The sequence below is a fragment of the Tachypleus tridentatus genome, chromosome 10, assembly GCF_004210375.1.
Source record: "Tachypleus tridentatus isolate NWPU-2018 chromosome 10, ASM421037v1, whole genome shotgun sequence".
Classification (NCBI taxonomy): Eukaryota; Metazoa; Arthropoda; class Merostomata; order Xiphosura; family Limulidae; genus Tachypleus; species Tachypleus tridentatus.
The window spans coordinates 80,883,047-80,906,568 of NC_134834.1; the positions used below are offsets into that span (position 1 = coordinate 80,883,047).

Consider the following 23,522-nt stretch of genomic DNA (forward strand, 5'->3'; position numbering starts at 1 on the left):
ATTGTATGACATCACAAAATAAACCTCTTTGGTCGATGTTTATGTAGGACTGTCTGTGGGCTTGTTTATATGATATTAATTAATTAGAATGCTTGGTACTCGTGATATTTATATCTGGCAGTAAAACGCGTTTTTTGGAGTTTATTTCTTTTTTTTGCGCATAGAAACACAAAAAGCTATCTATACATAACGTCTAATTTTGAATTGACACATCAAAGAGAAGGGAGCTAGTCAAGAACATGCACCGTTAAATCTTGGGCTATTCTTATCTGGTCGAAAAATGGAACTCGTATAGAGCACTTACGACCTCAAAGTGCAAAGCATGTTCTCGCGTCACTGGAACGCAAACCACGAATCTTCGAATTCACAGTCCAGGCACGCTAGTTATTGTGTTATTGTGTTACGCCTCATTTCACTAAGACTAAGAAAATGAAGGTTAGAAACTTTAAGGTGTGAGTTAATAAGTGACTTAAAAGCCCACTAATATTCCTCCTGCTATCAACAATCGCTACACAAATCACCCTTTCACTTTTATTTTTTAGCTTTGCTCATCAATTCTAAATTAAACAACTTTACTGACATATTTCGCATTTTACATAATGGACACCAACAATCTACTCTAATGAAACCGAAAATGTAGTCACGGATAAAGTTTGTTTTCGTCACAACGGTTATTAATAAATACCCAGTATTTAAAAATACAGGTAAATGTAACCCGGGTTTTGTTACTTTTGTGTGACAGAATAGCTGGATTTGACTGTTACTTTTATAGCGCATCACAGTTCTAATGTGTGGAGCACGATTTTCCGGCAACGGACCACGAAACATGAACTGCAGGATTTTAAGTAAGAAACACGCTAACCAATATACATAAGTATTTACGTGAATGTGTGTGTGTGTTTAAAGTATAACCTATAAATATATACGTATAGGTTTTGCCTGCCCTTAAAAATATCAAAAGAAAAAAATGGTTAATTTGTCATTATAGGTTGATAACAATAAACCTATCGTTATTAAACTTTGTTTATTAATCATTAAATACTTCTAAGTTAAAGGGTATATCAGGAATCAAGGTATGGTTAGACTTAAAACACATTTAACCTCATGAGGGTCTAGAATATTCCAGGCTCTATATTCACGGAACACGACACAGGAAACGTCGATCGTGTTCCTGAAATAAAAGACTTTCATGTTTAATAGATAAGAGTACAAAGCTACACAGAGGTTACCTAACTAATAAAACAATATTACTCCTTTGATTGATGGATATTGTAAAAAAAAAAAAAAATCGGCTTAGCTTCTAAAAAAGTGAAATTTGAAAGTGATGTAATGTTGTCTCTTTCTCATATTTTACAGTATCCGCTTTCTTAGTCCTATAGAAGTGGCAATGTGAAAATTAATTTATTAACAATTAATCAGTTGCGAATTTGAAGTATAGCTACTTTTATTTTATCAAAACGTTTTATATAAAAACTTGTTAATTTGATATTGTTTTAATATAATCTACTGAACCCTCTATATTATTTGGGCATAGCATGACTAGGTGGTTAAGGTGCTCGACTTGTAATTTGAGGGTCACAGGTTCAAATCCCTGTCACACCGAAGATGTTCGTCCTTTCAGTTGCAGGGGCATTATAATGTGACGGTCACTCTCACTATTCGTTGGTAAATGAGCTGTCTGCATTTTTGCATAAAGAGAAACAACAATGTTACACACTTTTTTGCCCCCCCCCCCACCAGTACAGCGGTTAGTTTACGGCTGCTGCCCCCCACCAGTACAGCGGTAAGTTTACAGCTGCTGCCCTCCACCAGTACAGCGGTAAGTTTACAGCTGCTGTTGCTGTTTTCAAATAAGCACAAAGCTACACAATAGGCTATCTGTGCTCTGCCCACCACGGGTATCGAAACCCGGTTTTTAGCGTTGTAAGTCCGCAGACATGCTGCTGAGCTACTGGGGGGCGTAAGTTTACAGACTTACAAGGCTAAAATCAGGGGATCGATTCCCCTCGGTGGGCTCAACAGATAGCCCGATGTGGCTTTGCTATAAGAAACACACACTGTATTATTTATTAAAAGATGACTTTGCTTTTACTGTATTTTAGTTTTTTAATAATATAACTAACTTCCTACTTTCTTTTTATGTTAACTTTATGAGCACTTAGATTTACGGAGCAGAAAGACACCTGTCAACATTTGGCATTGTTTGGTATTTCGTAGATAGTGTGACACCACCGAAAATATTTCGCTTTTGGAATGGGTATGTAACAGCCCTTTCCAACATCGCATATTTAAATATTCAGAGCATAAAAATGTATATTCAGATTGAATATTTAACATTTCCAAGACAGGTATATAAGTTGTACTTAACAGCATTGGAAAGCAAAATAATTTGACCAACTTGCGGTACCAGAACCGTCAAAAAAAGTGCAACATCTTCTAATAGGTGGGAACGTACGAACACAAAAGTGAGTATCAAAAGCTGCCCACGTGTCTAAGACAACAGTATACAATATAATAAAGATCTCATTGTGGAAAGTGACACAACTCAAATGTACCAAGCTGTTTCCTAAGCGTATCTGTTCAACTGTTGCATACAGTTATCTTACCTTAACACACTGATCAAGTCACTAGAAGCAACGCTGGTTGATTTCGGTGTAGCTGCTCAAATAAAGAATAGGTAACTGTCTTATTCGTACACTAGAAGGCTATTGAAAAGCATGCGAAGTGTAGTGACATGCTTGTGATATAACAACCTTAAGACAGCCTTTTAAAAAGAAACGTAAAAACATAATGCGGATACGTAAACTGTAAAGACGTGATGATGTTCCAAAATCAAATATAATATAAGTTTCAATTGAAGTAATTTGTAAAGAAAGTATGTATTGGAGCATGTCAGAAATTATACTTAACCGTACAAGTTAAACAGATCTACACAATAGCCTGTCTGTGGATTGCTATTTATGAAACACTATTGTTGAAAAAACTACAACTGGATCGTCAAAACTAGGAAGCTGAGCTTTTCTTGTTTAGTTTTCCGCGTGATTCAGAAAAACTAAAAAACCATGCAAGTCAAATACAGAGCAGTAAAACATCACTGAAAATTAAATGAACCAGAAGTCACTAGAATGTTGGATGTAACGCATAGTGTATAGGCACGAATATTCCATTATTTCTTAACTAAAAACTATTCAAGTCGTATGAAGTAATTAGAATTAATTAGTTCAACTTTATTACTTATCTCACACAATACCGAGGGACTGGAGAACTATTTTAAATACATTTTGGTTATTTGTTCTGTAGTTATTGTGTGAACATAAATGTAATTATAGTTTTACTTTCTTGTGTATTATTTTTATCAGCTAATATTTTCACGGAAGTCAAATTTAATATAATAAGCTTCTGGTTTAAATACATTTGTCTAACTGATCCACCAGTTCTCAGAGTCAACTTATATCTCTTTTTGTTTACTTTCAACAGTTGTCCATCAACTTATATTTCTTTTGATTAAACAAAAAACAAATAGCTTTTTTAAATTTTTTATTATTTTATAACGAAATCACAAAATGAGCTATCTGTATTGTGTCTGCCGATTGGATCGAATTCCAAATTATAGTGTTATGGGTTTCAAAGTTTACCGTTGAGCCACCAGATAAGTTTTGAAAAATATAACAGTCACTTTTCACTTATAGTTTGAAACCATAGCTTATTCAAAGAAGAGCAGTTAAGACTTAGTTATCATAGATTTTAACTGTGTTTTTGTTAATAAAACATTTCTAACTTTCTTAGCTCGGGAAGCATCAGTTCACCAAATCTTCTGGGTAATGAATTATCCTCACTAACGTAGGGCGTGTTTTTAACACGTGTGTAATTGCTGCATATATTATAAAGAGGTTCCATAGACCCCCGGTAATGATGAATAATACCCAATTTTTCCTCCACATATTTATATGAAACTTTTCGAATCATTTTATCTGCGCGATAACCTCCTGTTTCTTCTACAATCTCGGGTCTAACAACGTACTTTGAACCCCAGTAACCTTCTGGCACATAGTAACGAGTAGTTTTCTGAAAAACTCTGTAAGGAGGTAACGTAGAATGTTGAATGCTAGACGGAAAATTAACACAAAACACAGCCTGGGAAAATATGAACTCTTCTAAGTACGTGCCAGCAGCCTGTTGAACCTCTATCAGTAATTGAAGTAATGAAGTTGAATTGCGAGGCACAAGGAACTGGTCAGAGTCTATTACCAATATAAATTCAACCTGGAACATTGAACGATAAACGCAGTCTTGGAGAGCAGCCCACCAGCTTCGAAATTTTTCGGGGAAAGTTGGCCAACCTTTCTTCCTGGCATTCCAAGGGAAAACTATTACAGAAGGGTCATTTTGAGACACCCGTTGAAGGAACTGACTTGTAGCAGGAGATGAGGTAGCGTCATAAAAGTTAAAATAATGGACACCTAAAACTTTATAATAAGCTATAAATTCAGCAAGGTTGGATTGGTTACATGAGGAATAAATAGGCTTGACGCACACCGCAATGCTGTTGGGACGAGAGAGGGGCCGATTTAGGTGGTGGATTCGTATCCATAATGGTTCCCCCGTAGTTACATTACCCACAATAGCCACTTTCTTTGGTAATTCATAAGTCTTGTTAAGGTCACATAGAAATTCTAGGCTGAGTTCCATCCAATCTCCCTCAAACATTTTCCTCCATCTTGGCTTCACATGAATCATCTCAGGACACTCTTGGCAAACGGGGTCAAATTTAATTAAACATCTAAACAGATCAAGCTCGGCCGGACGTTTTGTAGGCCAGTAAAACTGCGTCATTCTGGCTATGATTCGTATTATCGGATTTGAGACTGTCCTGGCATCCAAATAGGCAGAATATATGAGCAGGTTTGGATCCACAAGTTGCCAGTTATCCGTCCAGTTGCCTGAATGTTCCGACTGTGCCAACCACTGCCCAGGTTCCACATGCGATAAGCTACAGTCTCTGGGTGATACCATTCCATCCGGTTCAGCAGCAGAATATGAATGTGACGTCTTGTAGTTTTGTTGGATGATTGTAAGCTCAGAATATAAAATCTGGACGAATTCGTGAAGAATGAATATGTTAAAGATGACAAGCACGAAGTGTGTCACTTTGCTGCAGATAAAGGTGAGACACCGCATTTAAATACACTTCTTTTTGGGAACTCAATACTGCAGGAAGAAAAAATGACAAATCAAACATCTATATTTCACTTTCATGTTTTTATTAGTTCACAACTTTAAGTAAGTGAAAATTTGATAAAATGAAAAATGTTATTTATTACACTATTTCTGTATAGTATCTATATTGGATACTTGATTTTGGTATAATACACGTTAAACATATTGCAAACCGTTAATAGCTGCCTGCAAATTGTAGTGCAAGATTTAACAATAGGAATCCTCAACTGCCGCGGCTGTTTGTTTGTTTTCTGGTTTGGTTTGTTTGTTTTGAATTTCGCGCAAAGCTACACAAGGGCTATCTGCGCCAGCCGTTCCTAATTTAGCAGTGAGTACTAGAGGGAAGACAGCTAGTCATCACCATCTACTGCCAACTCTTGGGCTACTCTTTTACCAACGAATAGTGGGATTGACCGTCACATTATAATGCCCCCACGGCTGAGATGGCGAGCATGTTTAGTGCAAAGGGATTCGAACTCGCGACCTTTAGATTGTGAGTCAAGCGCCTTAATCACCTAGCCATGCCGGGCCGCAATGGCTCTAATTAGATCTCAAATTGGTTAAGTGATGAAGCTTATGAGCTAAAAGTTTCTACTTGCAAAAAAACCCACAAAAACACATACACGCAACCAGCCATTCTATGAACCAAAATGCCGCGACTAAAAATAGGGATAGGGTAGGAAGATATTTGATTAACCAACGGTGTGGTCAGCGTTTTCACTAACATCTTGCTTTCAAGATTTTTCATGCGATGATTCTTGATATTGTCACCCAAAACCATTGCTGAAACCTTTAGTTTGTTTGTTTGTTTGGGAATTTCGCACAAAGCTACTTGAGGGCTATCTGCGCTAGCCGTCCCTAATTTAGCAGTGTAAGACTAGAGGGAAGGCAGCTAGTCATCACCACCCACCGCCAACTCTTGGGCTACTCTTTTACCAACGAATAGTGGGATTGACCGTAACATTATACACCCCCACGTCTGGGAGGGCGAGCATGTTTAGCGCGACGCGGGCGCGAACTCGCGACCCTCGGATTACGAGTCGCACGCCTTACGCGCTAGGCCATGCCGGGCCAAAACCTTTAGTAATAAACTGTTTTGCACTCTACAGCCACATACAGTTAACTAATCAGATATTGTTATGTGTTTTATCGTTTCGTCTGTAATTAATTCGACACCAATACGGAATAAATCACCACGACATAAGATACATAATTTAAAATAAATCTTCTAGAGGCAACATTTTAAAATTTATTGACACACATTTTCTATGCTACAAACCAAACGTTTTCCGCCTTCTGAATTGTCTTATTGTGTTCCTTAAGAGTTAAAAAATATACACATAAAAATAATACAGTTATCTATATGTTTTATCATCCCATACGGGTCTTGCATGGTCTTATGGTTATAGAGCTTTATCAAAAACCGTGATCGTCCTTTCAACTGTGAAGGTTTTAATGTGGTCGTGAACTCCACTATTCGTTGGTAAAAGAGTAGCCCAAGAGTTAGCGGTTAATATTGTTTTCTAACTTTCTTTAATCTAGTCTATCACATCATAATTAGGGACGCATAGAGCAAATAGCCCTTGAATAGTATTGTGCGAGAACTCAACAAACAAACAGACAATAAAAATAATATATAGTATAATTACAGAAAAGTGAATAATTCAGTTATGTTTAAGCTGGATTGATAGGCTTATGAACACCTAATAGCTATAACATTAATAAAAATACAGTACGAGACCAATTCACTTAAAAGTGTATTTTCAAGATGGCTAGTATGGGTATCAGCACTTCATTAAAATAAAATACATAACAACGTTTCGACCTTCTTAGGAAACGTTATTTTGCACTTTATCTCAAATAAAGTTTTAATACCCATACTTGCCATCTTGAGAATACATTTTTACTTCAAATGGTTTCTTGTCATTGCGAAATCCGTGTAAACATCATAACAAACTGTAAAATATGAATTTATTAGAAACTACAAACATGCTACGTACCTTTAACTTCAAACAGGTTTCATGTAATACTTTTCTGCGTTAAAAGTTAAAATTTGAGGCCTTTTCTTGTCACATTATTGATGTTTTTCTTCCTGTAAAGTCAGTGTAAAGCCTGCCTTTTCTACGCTCTTCATGAAATACATCTGTTGAAGGGACTACAGCAGCTGGCTCGACAGAAATAGCCAGTTGAGCTGTCCCTTTTCACGATTCACACTGGAATAAAAATCCTATCCGAAGCATGAAAAAGAAAGGATTTCAAAACATCTTTCCATAGGGTTCCAGGAGAAAATATGGATTATTTTCTCCATATTTCCAGCAAACCACAACAGAAAACCAAATTGAAGACGTTCCTACTTTAATGGATCACTTCATCTAGTTTTCAAAGAATGTTTATATTAAAAGTTCCGTTAGAAAAACAAGTAAAAGATAATCTGGGCTTGTTTAATGTCACATATTCACTACTTTAAAAACAACAATTTTTCAATGAGAAAAATGTCATACGTAACTGTTATTGCATTTTACAATAAATCTTTATAAAAATACTTTAAAATGATAAAACGCCTGACATCATATTTTTTCGCTAACTATTTATTCTTCAGGACTAAAAAAAATAGTAAATTATTCGAAAACATTCGAGTTTTGGAGAATTTTGAAATGTACTTGTTTAGTTTGTTTTTTGTTATCCTTTCTTCTTACTCTTTCATTGTGGCTGAGTCTGGAAATAATAGAAGTTGAATAAAAAGGGACATTACGTCTCGGGAATAATTTCATAAGCTCCAATTTTCTAAAAGCTGAAATTTATACCACAAGTACCAAACAAAGACAAGAACAGATAATATCACATTTCTTTGTGAGAGGTTTGTTTGTTTTGAATTTCACACAAAGCTACTCGAGGGCAATCTGCGTTAGCCGTCCCTAATTTATCAGTGTAAGACTAGAGAGAAGGCAGCTAGTCATCACCACCCACTGCCAACTCTTTGGCTACTCTTTTACCAACGAATAGTGGGATTGACCGTCACATTATAACGCCCCCACGGCTAAAAAGACCAGCCTGTATGTTTGGTGCGACTGGGATTCGAAACCACGACCCTCGGATTACGAGTCAAACGCCTTAATACGCTTGGCCATGCCGGGCTCCTTTGTGAAAGGACCGGAAAAGGTTTCTTAGAGGGGACGGTGAAACACCCAATAAGCTGGATCGACGACAAGTTTTCTGTGACCCTGGCACAGAGATTTATAATGGCACTCCTTAAAAAAATAGTTCAGTTTTATATAAAATATAAAAAGATGCAATGTATTAAAACATAATTAAGTACATAGTTTATCAAAAATATCTATAACAAACTAAGAAATTCGGATTTTAAAACTTTTAGTGGGCACATAATCATGAATGGAAACCTTATTCCAGTGCATCCTTTGCATCTTTTCAACCATAGAACTGAAAGTAGATTAACTTCCCTCTTCCTCTTGACTGTTTAGATCATAACTGAGAGAAAACTAATACAGTCTTTTTCTCTTCTTTTGGCCACTGAGAAAATGTGTCTAGGTTTGAAAATACAAACTCACAAAAGAGGTGTCGATTTGATTTGTTGAGATTCTAAAAGTCATTGTTAATTAGATACCTGACTAAAACTTAAGAAGCTGAGGTTTTTACGTAAATTATGACAAGATAAAAACTGATATTATTCGAGAAAACGGTTTTATTTTCTAATTTACATTGAATTATTATAAAACAAACTTCAAATCTTTAAGTTTATAATATTTGTTACTATAAAACGTTTGTTTGTTTGTAAGTAAACAGAAAGCTATACGATGGACTAGCTATTTGTGCTCTGCCCAACACCAGGATTCTAGAAATGCTGCTGTGCCGCTGGGAAAGAACAGTAAAGAACCAATAAAAATATTGGACGATTATGATAAGCTAGAATAAAGGCAAACAGAAAGTAAGTCCAGCTTAATACGTATCTTATTGATAATTTTCTCAGTTAACCAAGTTCTTCAGCAGCTGGGTCAGAAAACCTAAAAACATGTATTTATTATCAGATGCGAGGTTTTATGCTGAAAATATAAATAAAAGATTGAATTCACATAAGCAGTTTGTTTGATCTACTTTAAAAACTGAACACTAACTGAAAAGTCTTGTTTCTAAATCTAAAATTAGATCGATAATTCTTCGGGTACTATTGAACTTCATTTCAAAGAACAGTGAACTATCTATACTTTGCCTACCGTGAGTGTTGAAACCCTGTTAATAGTGTTTTATAAGTCTTTGGATTTACTGTTGAGCCATTGGAAATTACTAATTGATTAATTTAACATGTGGAACGAAAAACTTAAAAAGTTCGTTTTCATCTCAAGGTTATCTGGTGAGATAGACATTAGTCTACGAATTTACAATGCTAAAATCTGGAGTTAGATTCCCTGCGGTGTCTACAGCAGACGACCCATTGCATTGTGGCTTTGCGTATGAAGCAAACACTCCTTCTCGATCTCAAGAAACTGGAAACGTCTATATATGTCTATAAGGTAATCAAATGAAACCAATTTCACTTATCAGTGATACAGTTCTCATGGTATTTATCAGGGCAGATTAAACTAAGAAATAGAAGTTAAAGCATTTATAAACAAGCAAACTTCGGGATAGTCGAAAAGTTAGTTATCCCAGCAATCTTTTCAAATTTCATTCATTTCAGATTAAAGAACGAGTTTATGTGAACTGCGCATGAGCATCGCACATAGATTGGCAAGTATCAACGAATTTTGATACTACGTACCAAATGTTATTTACACAGAATATATTTAATCGCTGAACAAACTAGCTCTTTAACTACTTTATATTATCTAAATATCTGAAGTAAATATATATTTCTTTAGAAGGTATTCGTGTAATATATTTAAATAACAGAAATCTAATTTCAATTATTTCACATGTAATAAGTAACAAAACATTACACCTTGAGCAAGGCAATATATGTCTCTTTTAATATCAAAATAAAAGCACAAAGAAAAGAAAATAACTCATGATTCAAGTACGTAATTTCCTAATAAAGTGTTTATAGATAAGACTCATTGTAAATAGCTCATCAGTTTGACCAAAAATGTTTCATTTGGTTTATGTAACATGTTACCGTATCATCTGTGCATCTATCAAAAGATGGATGTTTTAAGGCTTAATGAGGAGATAATGTAAATTAAAAAATAAATTACTCATGACATGAAGAGCATTACAACCTTATTAGAGTTCAAAGCAAACAATACTCTCTCAGAGAAAGTATAAAGCATTGAGATGTTGAAGTTGAAAGCTTATCTTTATACAGACAAAAATCAAGCACCTGCTACAGAGAAATTACTGAAGAGTTCAAGATACATTATTTTAAAATAGTTACTCAGCTACTAGATATATGTATATGTATACGTTAAGAGCACATTTAATCACTTCCGTCAAAACGTTTCAGTATAATCACATATTATACAACCTCTGTAAACTTCTTCGATAAACATTTCTTAATAATAATTAGGAAAAGCTTCTTTTTTTTCATATCTTCATACTGAAGAAGTAGGTTTTGGCTTTTTATTTTTAATCTCGCGCAAAGCTACACGACGGCTACATGAGTTAGCTGTCCCTAATTTAGTAGTGTAAGACTAGAGAGAAGGCAGCTACTCATCACCACCCACCGACAATTCTTGGACTACTCTTTTATAAACGAATAGTAAGCTTGACCGTCAAATTATAACCCCCACGGCTGAAAGGACGAGCATGTGTGGTGTGACAAGGATTCGAACCCGTGAGCCTCGGATTACAAGTTGAGTGCCTTAACCGCCTAGCCATGCTGGGCTCTGAAGGAAGTAAAAATGGAAGTTATGAAGAACAACTTCATAATACATGAACAACATTAATATTGAAAGTTTTTGGGGATTGAAAGCCCTGATAACGTGCAGTTTTTGGTTTGTTTGTTTTTTTTCGAAATAGAAGCCCATCGGTAGCTTAAAGACCCGACTTAAAAGCTTTTAACACTTAAAATTAATGATCGATCCCTGTGGGTCCGCCACTGGAATAGCAGTAAAGTCTTAAGATTTACGACGCTAAAATCAAGGGTCGACACAGCAGATAGCCCGATGTGGCTTTGCTGTGAGAAAAACAAACACACACACATTACGCATTGTGTAACTATGCGCTTAACAATAACATCAGTGAAAATAATAATCAAAATATGAATTATATACACAAAATATTTCTTTTATTATAAATATTTCTTAATTATAATTGTTACGGCTGTTGTTGTAGCAACTTATTAAGTAGATTAATCTAACGATAAATTTATTCGTCTTTGGTTTTTAACTTGTCCCCCGCTAGTACAGCGGTATGTCTCCGAATTTACAACGCTAAAATCAGGGGTTCGATTCCCCGGTGGGCTGATCAGATAGCCCGATGTGGCTTTGCTATAAGAAACACACACGGTTTTTAACTTACCTCTATGATCTGAATTAAAAGAAGTATTTAATGTGTGTTTTTTATTCATAAAGTTTTAGTTCAATAATATAATTATGTTTTTCTATAATTTTAGGGTATAAATAAACAGCAAAATCATATATAATGTGTCTAAAATCTTTAAATTAGAATACCTTAGATTCACTCATTTTGTTAATCTTAAAACAGTAAATTTGATCGAAATATTTGGTTACGTAAAACAGTAGTATTGGTTAGAGGTCACACTGTGCGATAGTTGGTTGACAAATTTAGAGATTTAGGCTTACGAAGATAATGTGATAATATCAATTGTATCTTAAACATCTTTTTTTTTTAATTTTTATATTTGAGGGTATCCTTCTAAAGCAGTGAATTATAAGTTATTTCCTGTTTAGTTTTTGGTGAGGAAAATCTAACAGTAACAAACTGCAGCAGCAACGTAAGTTTTAATTTTAAGCATCTCTATAGCATTAATAACACTATAACGAAGTTTTGTGCAACTGTAAATTATAAATACAAGACGCTGAGACTCACTCTCGCAGTCTCTCGGTGAGATTAGGATTATCTATCATAAGTGCGCTACTGCAAACTAAAATAGGTTGAAATAAAGTGAAAACAAAACTGAACCATTTTCCATAAGATTAAATCATCAAGACAACCAAGATTCAATTTAGCTCAAGCAGTTAATTAGTCGATCTGCTTTTAGTCTTAGTTATTAATCTATTTATATATTTTTATCTGATTTTTATCGTGGTTTCTCTATTCATTCCGTTTTCAGGTTAACACTAATTACAACAAAAAAACAGTCCTTTGGAAAATGTTGAAGTAGTAATACTAATAGTAAAGGGTATAGTAATTTGAATTATGTAATAGACAACTTCTGTATTGAATAATTAGCTTTTGTTTACTGATCACTTTTTGTGAGAATTGCAGTACTATCAGTATTGCCAATATTTATATATTATATGTATACATATAAGGAAGATTAGTTATAGGTTTAAAACTGTTAAATCTTTATAGTGGATGTTGATGTCTGCTTTAGATTCATAACAATATATTATACAATGATTGATAAGGTAGAACCCACAAAAGGTATGATTCTCCATGCAGAATCATAATTAGCAACTAAATGTCTGTAGTTTATTGCATGACAAAGATGCAACTGTAATACTTATCAAATACATAAGTATACAATTTTATTCATAGGTATTGAAGTTTTTATTACAAGTTTACTGAGAAAGAAAAACATTATGAAGCATTACTTTAAACAGTCTTCAATGTTTGTTTGTTTTCTTTATTAATTTACAAATGACCCATAATGCCATACTCCAAGGTATCATTATACCCTGGGATATACACTGTACACTTGTATATAGCAAGTCTTATAGTTTTTGGCATGCATGAGAAGTAATGAATACCAAATCCTGGGTATCTTATAGAAAATTGCCAATATTCAGAAATGTAAATCAGTAATAAAATGATAAGTATCATGAAAAATTTGGAAATGCTATAAAGAGTCAAATTAGGTAGTTTCTGCCCACCCTAATCAGCAAGATTAGCAGACTGGTATTTGAGGTTAATTTCATTGTCAACTCCTAGATCATATGAGAAGAATATCTGTTGCCAAATCTTGTTTTGTTTTAAACAGTTTATGTTGAAAGTATAGAAGATATTTCTTAGGAAACTGTCTTAAAAACTGGGTAGAAATAGTGAAATAAAATTGCATTGATGGTGGAGAGAAAAGCTGTTGGAAAGATTTAATTCCATTATGAATGTAAAATTGCATTTTTTCATGGATTGTTTTTTTTAATTTAATCCATGCATGTATTCCATTTCATTGGTCAGTGCTGAAGGAGTACAGATGAACAGGCCTGGCATGGCCAGGTGCTTAGGGAGCTCATCTCATAATCTGAGGGTTGCAGGTTCAAATCCCTGTTACACCAAACATGCTAACCCTTTCAGCCAGGGGGGCAGTATATTGTGATGGTCAAACTTACTGTTAGTTTGTAATAGAATTAGTCCAAGAGTTTGTGGTGGATAGTGATGACTAGCTGTCTTCCCTCTAGTCTTACATTGCTAAATTAGGGACAGTTATTGCATATAGCTCTCATGTAGTGTTATGCAAAATACAAAAAAAAAAACAAATCAACAATGCATTTCTGATTGACAACTGAAGAAATGAAATTCCTAAAACAAAGTTAAATACCTCAGGAATGTTGGGATGTAATATTTCAACCCATGTTAATAATTCATATATTGCAGATCTCCCAGTTCATACTAGCTGTTTTCACATTTTAACAGCATGCATACAGCTGTGTTAGAGATTTCTGTAGCAAGAAATGAGTTTAACTTGGAAATTCAGGGCTGACATGCACTTTAAAGAAGTGAGTAAAAAAGTTGTGTGAAGATTGTTTGTAGGGCTTGCAGGTTGATGGAGAACTTGCATGTTATACTAAATAAGAATGGGGGTGATTGTTAAATAGAAAGATAAACTGTGGAAGATGTCTAGAATTTTCAGGAGAAACTTAAGATTTTATGTATAATGGATACAGTAGTTAGTACTGTCTTTAAGGAGCTTAGAAGCAGTACTATTAGGACTAGAAGTAGTGGACTTAATCATAATGAGAAGGTTCTGTTAAATAACAGATTTCAGCATTTATCTTGTGCAGATGAGAAACTATGAGAGGGAAGAAAATGAAAAATTTAGGGGTTATAGTCATAGGTTATTTTCTGGTGTGGCTCATGAATAGGATTGGGAAGTACAACTAGGTGATTAAGGGTATTTTCTAATTGATTACTGGCAATTTCAGTGTTAAGTTGATTAGTTGTAATTTCTTTAGCCATGGTACTGACTGATTAAACTGAATACACTCTAATTAGTTAACAATTATAATGAGAAATCATGATAGCAGTATTTGATTACTTAAATAGTTGGAATGATCAAAATTTTGGCAAGTGATTTTGTGACATTAATTAATTAAAGTGGAATTTCAGTTTAATCGATTATTTTACTAGATAATGAGTAATCAAGCTCATCTGTCATATTGATAAGTGTGACATCAAAAGTTGCCCATTTTCCTGCTAAGTGAATGGTTTTATGCATCTTAACTTACTATTAAATTTTTGAATCTAAAACACTTTCCTTTATCAGATTCATAAGACAGTTTTGTATTCTAGGTCCCTCACATGGACTGCTTAGGTTTTTCTTAATTACAGAAGTGGTTTCAGCAATATCTGCCATATATGTATTAGACCAAAAGTAATGGCTGTATCTCATGTTAGAAGAATGGTAGATATAAAAGTAATTAGTTTATTTCAACCTTCAACTGTACTACACATTTAACTTTCTGATACTATAATGAATGAGTGAATTGTCTGATGGCCTTTTTCTTTTGCCTGTAAACACATGCCTGTAATAAAAAAGCATAGTAATATGTATTGTTAGTCATAATTAAGCTCCGTCATGTTGACTACACTATAAACTTTAAAAACTTTTTTTTTTTTACTTACATTGCTTACAACATTGATAATAAAACTTTTGTATGCAGTCTATTTCACTGTCATACAAAACTTCATAGGAAATGAATGTTATTGTATTCTGTGAGTGTTGAGCAAAATATGAAAGGAAATATTTTAAGACAAATTTCTTGCTGTTCATTTACTTCACAGTATTAACTTGGCATTTAACATGTAGAACACAAACATGTATTTTTAGTTTCCAACAAGATTTTTCATCATTGTGGCAAGTTTATGAAATTGTCATTAGATTGTGACACAAACGGATTGAGTTAAATGGTAAAAAACAAGAGTTATTAGAAATAAAAAAAATTCCCCCTCAAAATTTGGATTTTTATTGCTTTAGAAATAGTAACAGCCATTATTTTAATTAAGCAGATTAAAAGTTCCAAAGTAGTCTCTTGAGGGAGCTTGTTAATAGGATGATGTGCTGTTTAACCAGTAATCAGGTATATAACCAATTAGTATTTACTGACTAGTAACATAAAAGTAGTAAAGTTTGAGACCTTCTACATGTATGAAGAAAATGTTTGTGATCTCAGTTCTTGATTTTTGTTCCATATGTAGGTCTTGTGCAAATTGCAGAGAAAATTCTTTTCGACACTTTGTAAAAGGAAACAATAGTGTTTTTAAGCCATGCTCACAAGCTTTTTCATTTTATTTTTTCAAAATTCATAGAATTTTCAAACCAAAGATAGAGTTGTAGTTTATAATGGAATCACTACCACAGCAATGATGCATGCTGTGATTTAATTAATCTTATACAGCACAGAAACTCTAAAGTAATATGGCCTAATGGTCCAGTTAGAATGTTTCTTAATCTGCTGCTGCCTGTATGGACTTCACTTACTGTAATTTTTTTGTTGCAAATATTGTGCATGTTGGTTCCATTGTTTATCCAGCTTTTATTATAAAACTGACATTATACTTTAGGGCCTGTGGTAGAGAGTTCTTGATGACAGTGTAGCTTACATAATCAAAGCGATCTGTTCTTTGCAAGCAGTTTAATATCATAGCTTGGACATTTATCATTTTTATTTGGTTGACCAGTGTGAACTATAATGGTTGAGCTTATTTTAATGGTAAATACCTGATATTATTGTATGATATTGATACTAGAAAAATCTTCCAAAGATGATGATAAATGCATTGTTTTTCAGATGTCTCATTCAGAAGCTAGTAACCAATCAAATAAGGAATATTCTGAATCTGAAGAAGATGGTGAAATAGGAAAAGATGAAAACCTAATATCTCAGACCCATTCTCAACATGAAGATATGGAGATTGAAGATCAGCACTCAGAAAGGTGTTTGTTTTTTGAAGGAATTTATTAAATAAGAATTATTCTTTGAATAAAAACTATGTACAACTTGAAATAAACATTTTGGGTTACTCTTAAATGGTAGTGAAAACTAAATTACTTTCAAATATTAGTAATTTAAGAGGTTTTGCTGTAAGATTATTATGATTGTGAAATCAATTTTGTTAAAGAAAATACTGGACTAAAATGCCTATAAATTTTATCCTCAACCAAATTTGCTAGAGTTTATCAAGCCATGACTGCATTTGACACAATTGTATCAATTGTGTTAAAGTATAGGAAGATTTCATATTCACTGTTCCAAGAAATATTTTAAGGATCTTATTTGTGTACATTTATTATTCCTCTTGAAAAAAAAAAACAATCTTTGTGTTGCATTACAGAAAAGACTACTTTGGATATAGTGTTATGTACATTATTTCACACCATAGATCAAGTAAATTAATTTTTTTTTCTAGAAAATTGCTTAATAGTTATCAGTTGATAGCTGGAAACACATTGTTTCAGTATATTAGTAGTATTAAGAACAAATGTACTTTGCTGATCTAACTAAATTATAAAAACAACAGTACTAAATTTTTCTATTAGTATTTTGTTTGTACAATGTATATGATTATTAATTAAGTCTTATATATATATTTTAAATTCATCATTGCCAAGTGTGTAATTATTCATAAGCTTACAATAATGTAAGATTTCATTTAAATCATGCATTTTAATGTGTCTATTTTTGACCTTAAACATTTAGTTATCTGTGCATGATTTTCAGTGATCAGATAGATGATGCTACTGAGGACTCGTTGGACATTAAACCACCTCAAGCAGCTGTGAAGGTTGAGAGAAGCAAAGATTCTTCTAGTCGGCGTGAAAGGAAGAGAGATCGTCATGCTCATAAGCATGAATGTAAGACCCTTTCCCTGTTTAAATTTAGATTGTAAATGTTTGATTTAAAATGCCAAAATATATAAAATACATTTTTGTTAAAACTGATTATATAATCCAATCATGCTACTCTGGATTATCACAGTCTGAGAAAAAAAATGTAATATTATATTCTTTTTTCATTTCTAACTTTGAAACAACTAACCAAGTATAAAAAATTGATTTCTTTGATTTTTGTATCCCTGTGTTTCCATCAGTTTTCCACACACACATCCAGAAAAGTATGTATTATTTTATATTCTTGTACAGTCATGTGTTCATAAGTTCTGATTGATTGGTGTAACTATATTGCTAAGATCTTCTTTCTTCTTCATCTTCTGCTGTATCTTTCAAAAAATAAGTTGTAAAACTAAAAATTAAAATACACTCTTCTTGTATATCAGTTTATTTTAATTTTATGATATAAAGAAGCTACAGCTTTGGAATTCTAAATAGTTCACCAAGACTCATATTACCATCTGTTTTTAGTTGTGAAAATATACTATAAAGTACATTAACTCTTAACTTTTGTAAAGTTTAATACTTAAAATAGTTCCTTTACTGTTGATCTTTAGTTTTCTATGGCACATATCCTTCAATTAATAACTAACTTTTACAAAATATCACAATGGATGCTGTAGTTGATTTGTAAAAATATCAGTTACCAAATGTTATATAAGAATGGAAATTTTCAGTTAGTTTCAAAGTTGAGATAAATTTATGTTAATTTGATATCTTTGGTCAATTTGTTATAATAATGATATTAATAAAAAATTGTACTTAAAGTTAAAAATTCATTGATTGAATATTAGGTTATTAAAAATATTTAAAAACCCCTAGAGGCTTTTGTGAATTAAAAAAATATTTTATAGGTTCAGAGTATCTGGCTGTGATATTTTTAGGAGAAAAATACTTATTTTTGTCATTAATATCTTCTATTCCTTGCATTAAAGGTAAAACTAATAATAAAATTAGAATAATTACAGGAAGTGAAGGCTTTTCTGAACATGGAACCATACAATGTATAAGGTAAAATAAAAGTATGCAATTTTTACAACTGTATCAAACATATTTAAATTTTTCTTCTTTCAGTGCGAAAGCTTTTGCTCCAGTTCTGCATGATTATAGACTAATGTAGGCCTAAAGATAAAACGTTATGGATTAATTTTAAAGTAGAAACAATTCTTAAGTTTTGTTTTTATTAAAGTTATAAAATGCATGTAATTATTAATTTAGCACAACAGTAAATTAGGTTATTGGTGGTTAGTGAGGTAATATACAAACATTTTTGTAGTTTGTTTACACTACATATCAGTAAAATAATTCTCACAACTTACTGATAGATTAATACCTGCTCCTTAATATACTCCAACTCTTTTTGTTAAGAGCAACGACATTACATAATGTTTTATAGCACGTCGAAAAGATCGCCGCCGTGAAAGAGATAGGGAATCTCATCGAGAGGGGCGAGGGAATAGAATGTCTGAACTTAGTAGGAGGAACATTATCAGGGAACAAGATTCCCGTAGACACAGACGTCGAGATGATATGAGAAGGGACATTAAACAGCCTAGAGAGATACGAGATAATAGGGAAGTGAGAGAAGTGCGACTTGTAGAGAGAGTCAGAGACAAGGATCCCAAAGAAAGAGAACAGTGAGTAACTTTACTTGTTCTAGAGGTACATTGACTAACTATTTTAATTGAAAACATGTTTAGTGTAAAAGTACTTTGTTCTTTCACTTTTCGAGAACATTACATACACTGTAACTTTAGAATTTGCTAATAATCTATTGCCTAGTGAATATCTTATTTTTCTTTTATAAAAAAACATGACAGTAATAAACTATCTGGACAGCGATATTTATAATTGAACTAAAACTGTGTGTATAGTGGTCTTTTTCAGATGTTTATTATAACAGTAGTAAAGCATCTGTACTGTTTTATATATTACAAACTAATTTTATTAAAATGTGGAGTTTGAAATACCATGATAGACATCTTGTTGAACAATTAATTGAAAAGACTAAAATGGAGTTTAGAATCTTAGTTCAAAATAGAAGGACTAAACAAATATCTCATTGAAACGTACATGAAACAAAACTTGTCAGACTACTGACGTTGGTCCTTTGTTTATGGAGTGGTGGTAGTATTGGATTAATGTTTCAAGAATGAAATTGTCTCGCAACATAAGAAACAGTCTGAAATAAATATCATAGTTATAATTTAGAATTTTCTAAGTATTTTATACCAGATTTAAAATTGTACATGGAAAGTTTTTACAAAGCAAATATCTGTTGTTTTGCAAGAAGATTCATTGTTTCAATTTTGAAATCACAAACATATATATCTTGAAACGTTCAATCTTCTCATTTTTAAACTTCTTAGAAAACATTCGACCTTCAAAGTTATTTTTAAATATAATTATAGATCAGTACTAAAAATGTTTGTTTTTGTGGCCTTTGTAATACACTTACTCAAGAAATAAGGGAATATTGAAGAATTTCATTTAATAATCTTCTTGTCTGGAACATCTACATAGGATTCAGGGAAAATCACATTTTCAAAAATATGAGAATTGCATTATTGTGTCACTTTGCCTAGTCAGGATTTAGCTTAAGTTGCAACATCATGTAATATTAGACCTGTGTACAGTTTGACTCAATTAGAAAGAGACATGCAACAAGAACTGCATTATAATTAGATATTATTAAATCTGAGTACATATTTGCAACTCAGCACCTATGCTGACTATATGTTGACTTTATACAAATATTTCTGAAGTTTAAACTACTTGTATAAAGTATAGAATCTTAAGGCATCAATAATTAGTGTGTTGATTCTCTTTAATAATGTGCCCAATAGCATAGTTGTTAGAAGTTTACTTTGTATCTTATTTGTAGTTTTTCATTTAAGCTGTAATGTCTTTGACTAAATCTTTGTTGATAAGACTATAATAGAACTTTACATGGCACAAGCATTATCAAAGCAAACAAATCAACACTGCTAGTAATAACTTTAACATTGGAGCTTTAAATAGAATATTATTGTAATTGTGCTCATACTTTATACTAAAAATAATTATAAAATAAATCACAAAATAATTCTTAATTCTGAAATTATTCTTGATTATTTTAAGGGTAGAATTATGATATTCCTATTTACTTTTAACAAGAAAGAGTATATAGTGTTAGTGTGATGAATATGTTACACAACTACCACTATGTAACTTCTTACAACACAAGTGGCATAAAATATCTAAAATCAAATGAAAAATGATGTCAAGATTAGTAATTATTGTACAGTAACTTTAAAATTGTAACATGTGCATTCTGATTTAACTTTGGGCAGATGAAAGATGTATTTTTTATGTAATAACAAAAGAACTTTCATTATTTACTTTATTTGTGGCTTAGTTTTTTTTGTGTCTGGTAGTGTCAACTTTATTACATGCTTTCTAATTCCATTTGCACTGTTTTAATTAGCAGTTATTGTGCATCATAAAATTATGTCAAGGTTGCAATATAATGCATCCAATTTCAAGCTTAAGTGGTCTATTATATGATTTCTATTGATAAGAAAATTTGGAGCATACTTAAACTTGTGATTACTTTACTGTTCCAAATATGTTTCTAACTTTTGGATGCTATAATCGGAATTATTCAAATTGAAATCTATAGCCGTTTGATGTGACAAGAAGATTTTACCCCATAGTGTCACAAACACTTTTCCTCATAGTGCAATATTTGGGATTCTTGCACATCCTTTATTTTCCTACCTCGTTATGGTGTTTGTGTTTTGATATGAAAAAGAACTAAAACTATTTGGGAACCCACCCAGAATTTAATTATGCACTCAAATGGTTAACATTGACTGTTTATTGAGGGGCTTATTGTATTTGGGTGATTTAACTATATCTAATTAGGGAATAGAAATCAAACTGCTTAAACATACTAGATACATGTATACATATTAATTTCAGTTTAAAGATCAATGTTAAATTTTTTTTAATTTCTTTAGTGACATCACAAGAAGTCCAAAGATGAATGGATGGTGAGAAACTATTATTTTTATAAAATAATTGTGCTTCTTTTTGTTGAAGTACTTTATTTTTTAAATCACATGCAAGACCTCATGAAGTACTTTATTTGTGTGATAAAGAAATCAACTGGATATGGATTTTGCAATGTTTTAACTTTAAGTATAATATGTTGTTTATTTATGATGAATTTTGCATGTGGACAGTCTCTTAGTTTACAGTAACTTTAATGGGTTAAAAATGGAATAGCTAGTACAAGGCTCTGCAAGTATACAAAATTTCAAGATTTGTCTATTGCATCAACCCTGGTCAAACCCAGAAGTAGTAACAGCAACTAGTTACAGAAAAGTTTTGGATTTTGTTACCCACATATACTCACTTATTCTAGATAAGTTTCATTTGTGCACAGAATAAAATTGACTGGCATGCTGTTTTGTAATGTATATTTATTACTTAATTGAATTAGAAAAAAAAAAAATTCTAAAACAATTCTTGAATGTTTGACTCCTTTATTATATTAGACTTTAATTTTCAAATGTTGACAGTGATAAAATCATGTTTGGTTAATTATATGATACAGATTATTAAGTATACTAGGAGTGGAATTATACATTTAATAATGTTTCACAAATCATAAATGTCATTCAGTATCCACAAATGCATTTTGTTTGGTGGTCTTTGCTCTTCCTCTGAGTTGTGCAAGAAATTTGAGTGGAATGTATGTAGTGAAAAACATTCAGAAATATTTACTGAATGGATAAACAGTTACATTGGAAGCAGTAGGTTTTAAGTTTTCTTGAAAATCTTTGTTTTTATTTAGACTTTTGAAATGGATATTTATAATTTTGAGTATAATAGCTGAAATAAGGTGCCATTAGAAACACACTGAGGAATAAATGTCCACTCACACAGATGTGAAAAATGTAAAACACGAATACTTTCACACAAGTTTTAATAATTTTTTACACATTCAAAGAATATTTTCATACTTACTTCTCCATCTGTAATGTACATAAAGGTTTGATAACTTGAAGTGTCATTTGAGAGTACTTATTCCTGTAATAATTATTTATGAAAGTATGTAATAAATAGTCCACAATAAAGCCTGTTTGTTTACTGGCCAGTGCTAGCTTATGTTATTTTCAGTTAGCAAACAAAATCATCATAATAAAGGTTGGTTCTGTATGTTTGAGTTCAGAACACATTGTGAATGTTTTATTTATTTTATTAATAATTTGGATTATTCTAATTTGAAAGTGAAAATTCTTTCATCTGTTGGTCAGTGTGTGTCCCAGTACTTTGCGTGCTAGGTTGTGATACAAGGTTTAAGCAATGATATATCACAGAACGTGCCTTGCTCTTTCAGTAATGGGGATCATTATAACTGACAGAATCTTACAATTCAGATAACAGTTGTCATTTAAGTGATAGGTGCTGCTGAATGGCTAGCCCTCCTGCAGTGAAATGATGTAAGTTAGGGATGGCTTTCTCTGCCTGACAATTTAAGTCTGGATCAAATAAGGTGCATTTCAGTTGAACCAAATTTAAAATCTGTGACATTTGCATTTTTTTTTTTTAGTAATGTTGCCTGTTGTAATTTCTTTGACGGGTATATGGTTTATTATATTAACTCTTTCACAACAGGTAAGAGTTCAAAGGCCACATCAGTTTGTTTGTTAATTTGCATTTAAAATTTTATTGAATTGCTATTTTATGAATTTATGTCAGTATCAGAGATGCCAACCATTACGATTTGAGTGTAATCATTAGAGTTTGGTGTATACATTACGACTATACGCTCATACAGACAAATGTTACGACTTGTTGCAACTCCCAAATTATTATATATTATATAGGCCTATACAATAAAGTGATAAATTCTTCCCCCAGGGCTTGAAAGGGATGAAAAAAAATTTTCTAGTGAGATACAAATAAATTTTGATAATAAATAAAAGACATAGTCCAAATGGCAACTTGCAATAATCATGTTTGTGCTTGAAATAATAAAAAATATTTGTATCTCCGACATCTACAAATAGTA

The 23,522-nt window shown here is 32.4% G+C and overlaps 2 protein-coding genes across 3 annotated transcripts in view; one reads left to right on the forward strand and one right to left on the reverse strand.

Moving 5' to 3' along the window:
* Positions 1-3,350: 3,350 nt before the first annotated feature.
* LOC143229698 (uncharacterized) lies at positions 3,351-7,416 on the reverse strand. Its single transcript, XM_076462409.1, has 2 exons — positions 7,218-7,416; positions 3,351-5,208 (listed from the first exon to the last, which is right to left on the reverse strand). Exon 2 carries the CDS (start codon positions 5,176-5,178, stop codon positions 3,760-3,762), a length of 1,419 nt encoding a protein of 472 aa, XP_076318524.1. The 5' UTR covers positions 5,179-5,208; positions 7,218-7,416; the 3' UTR covers positions 3,351-3,759.
* Positions 7,417-11,910: 4,494 nt separating this feature from the next.
* Pitslre (cyclin dependent kinase 11B pitslre) overlaps positions 11,911-23,522 on the forward strand; it is a 48,174-nt gene continuing 36,562 nt past the window's right edge. The window contains exons 1-5 of one of the 2 annotated variants that reach the window (XM_076462410.1): positions 11,911-12,124; positions 16,362-16,507; positions 17,292-17,425; positions 18,858-19,098; positions 21,463-21,495. In XM_076462410.1, coding sequence (XP_076318525.1) covers positions 16,362-16,507; positions 17,292-17,425; positions 18,858-19,098; positions 21,463-21,495 — 554 coding nt within the window. In that variant the 5' untranslated portion in view covers positions 11,911-12,124. The remainder of the gene's footprint in view (positions 12,125-16,361; positions 16,508-17,291; positions 17,426-18,857; positions 19,099-21,462; positions 21,496-23,522) is intronic. The other variant, XM_076462411.1, reaches the window with a different exon arrangement.

Coding starts and splice junctions, on each gene's coding strand:
- LOC143229698 (XM_076462409.1), bottom strand. CDS start 5,178: ATGCGGTGTCTCACCTTTATCTGCAGCAAAGTGACACACTTCGTGCTT.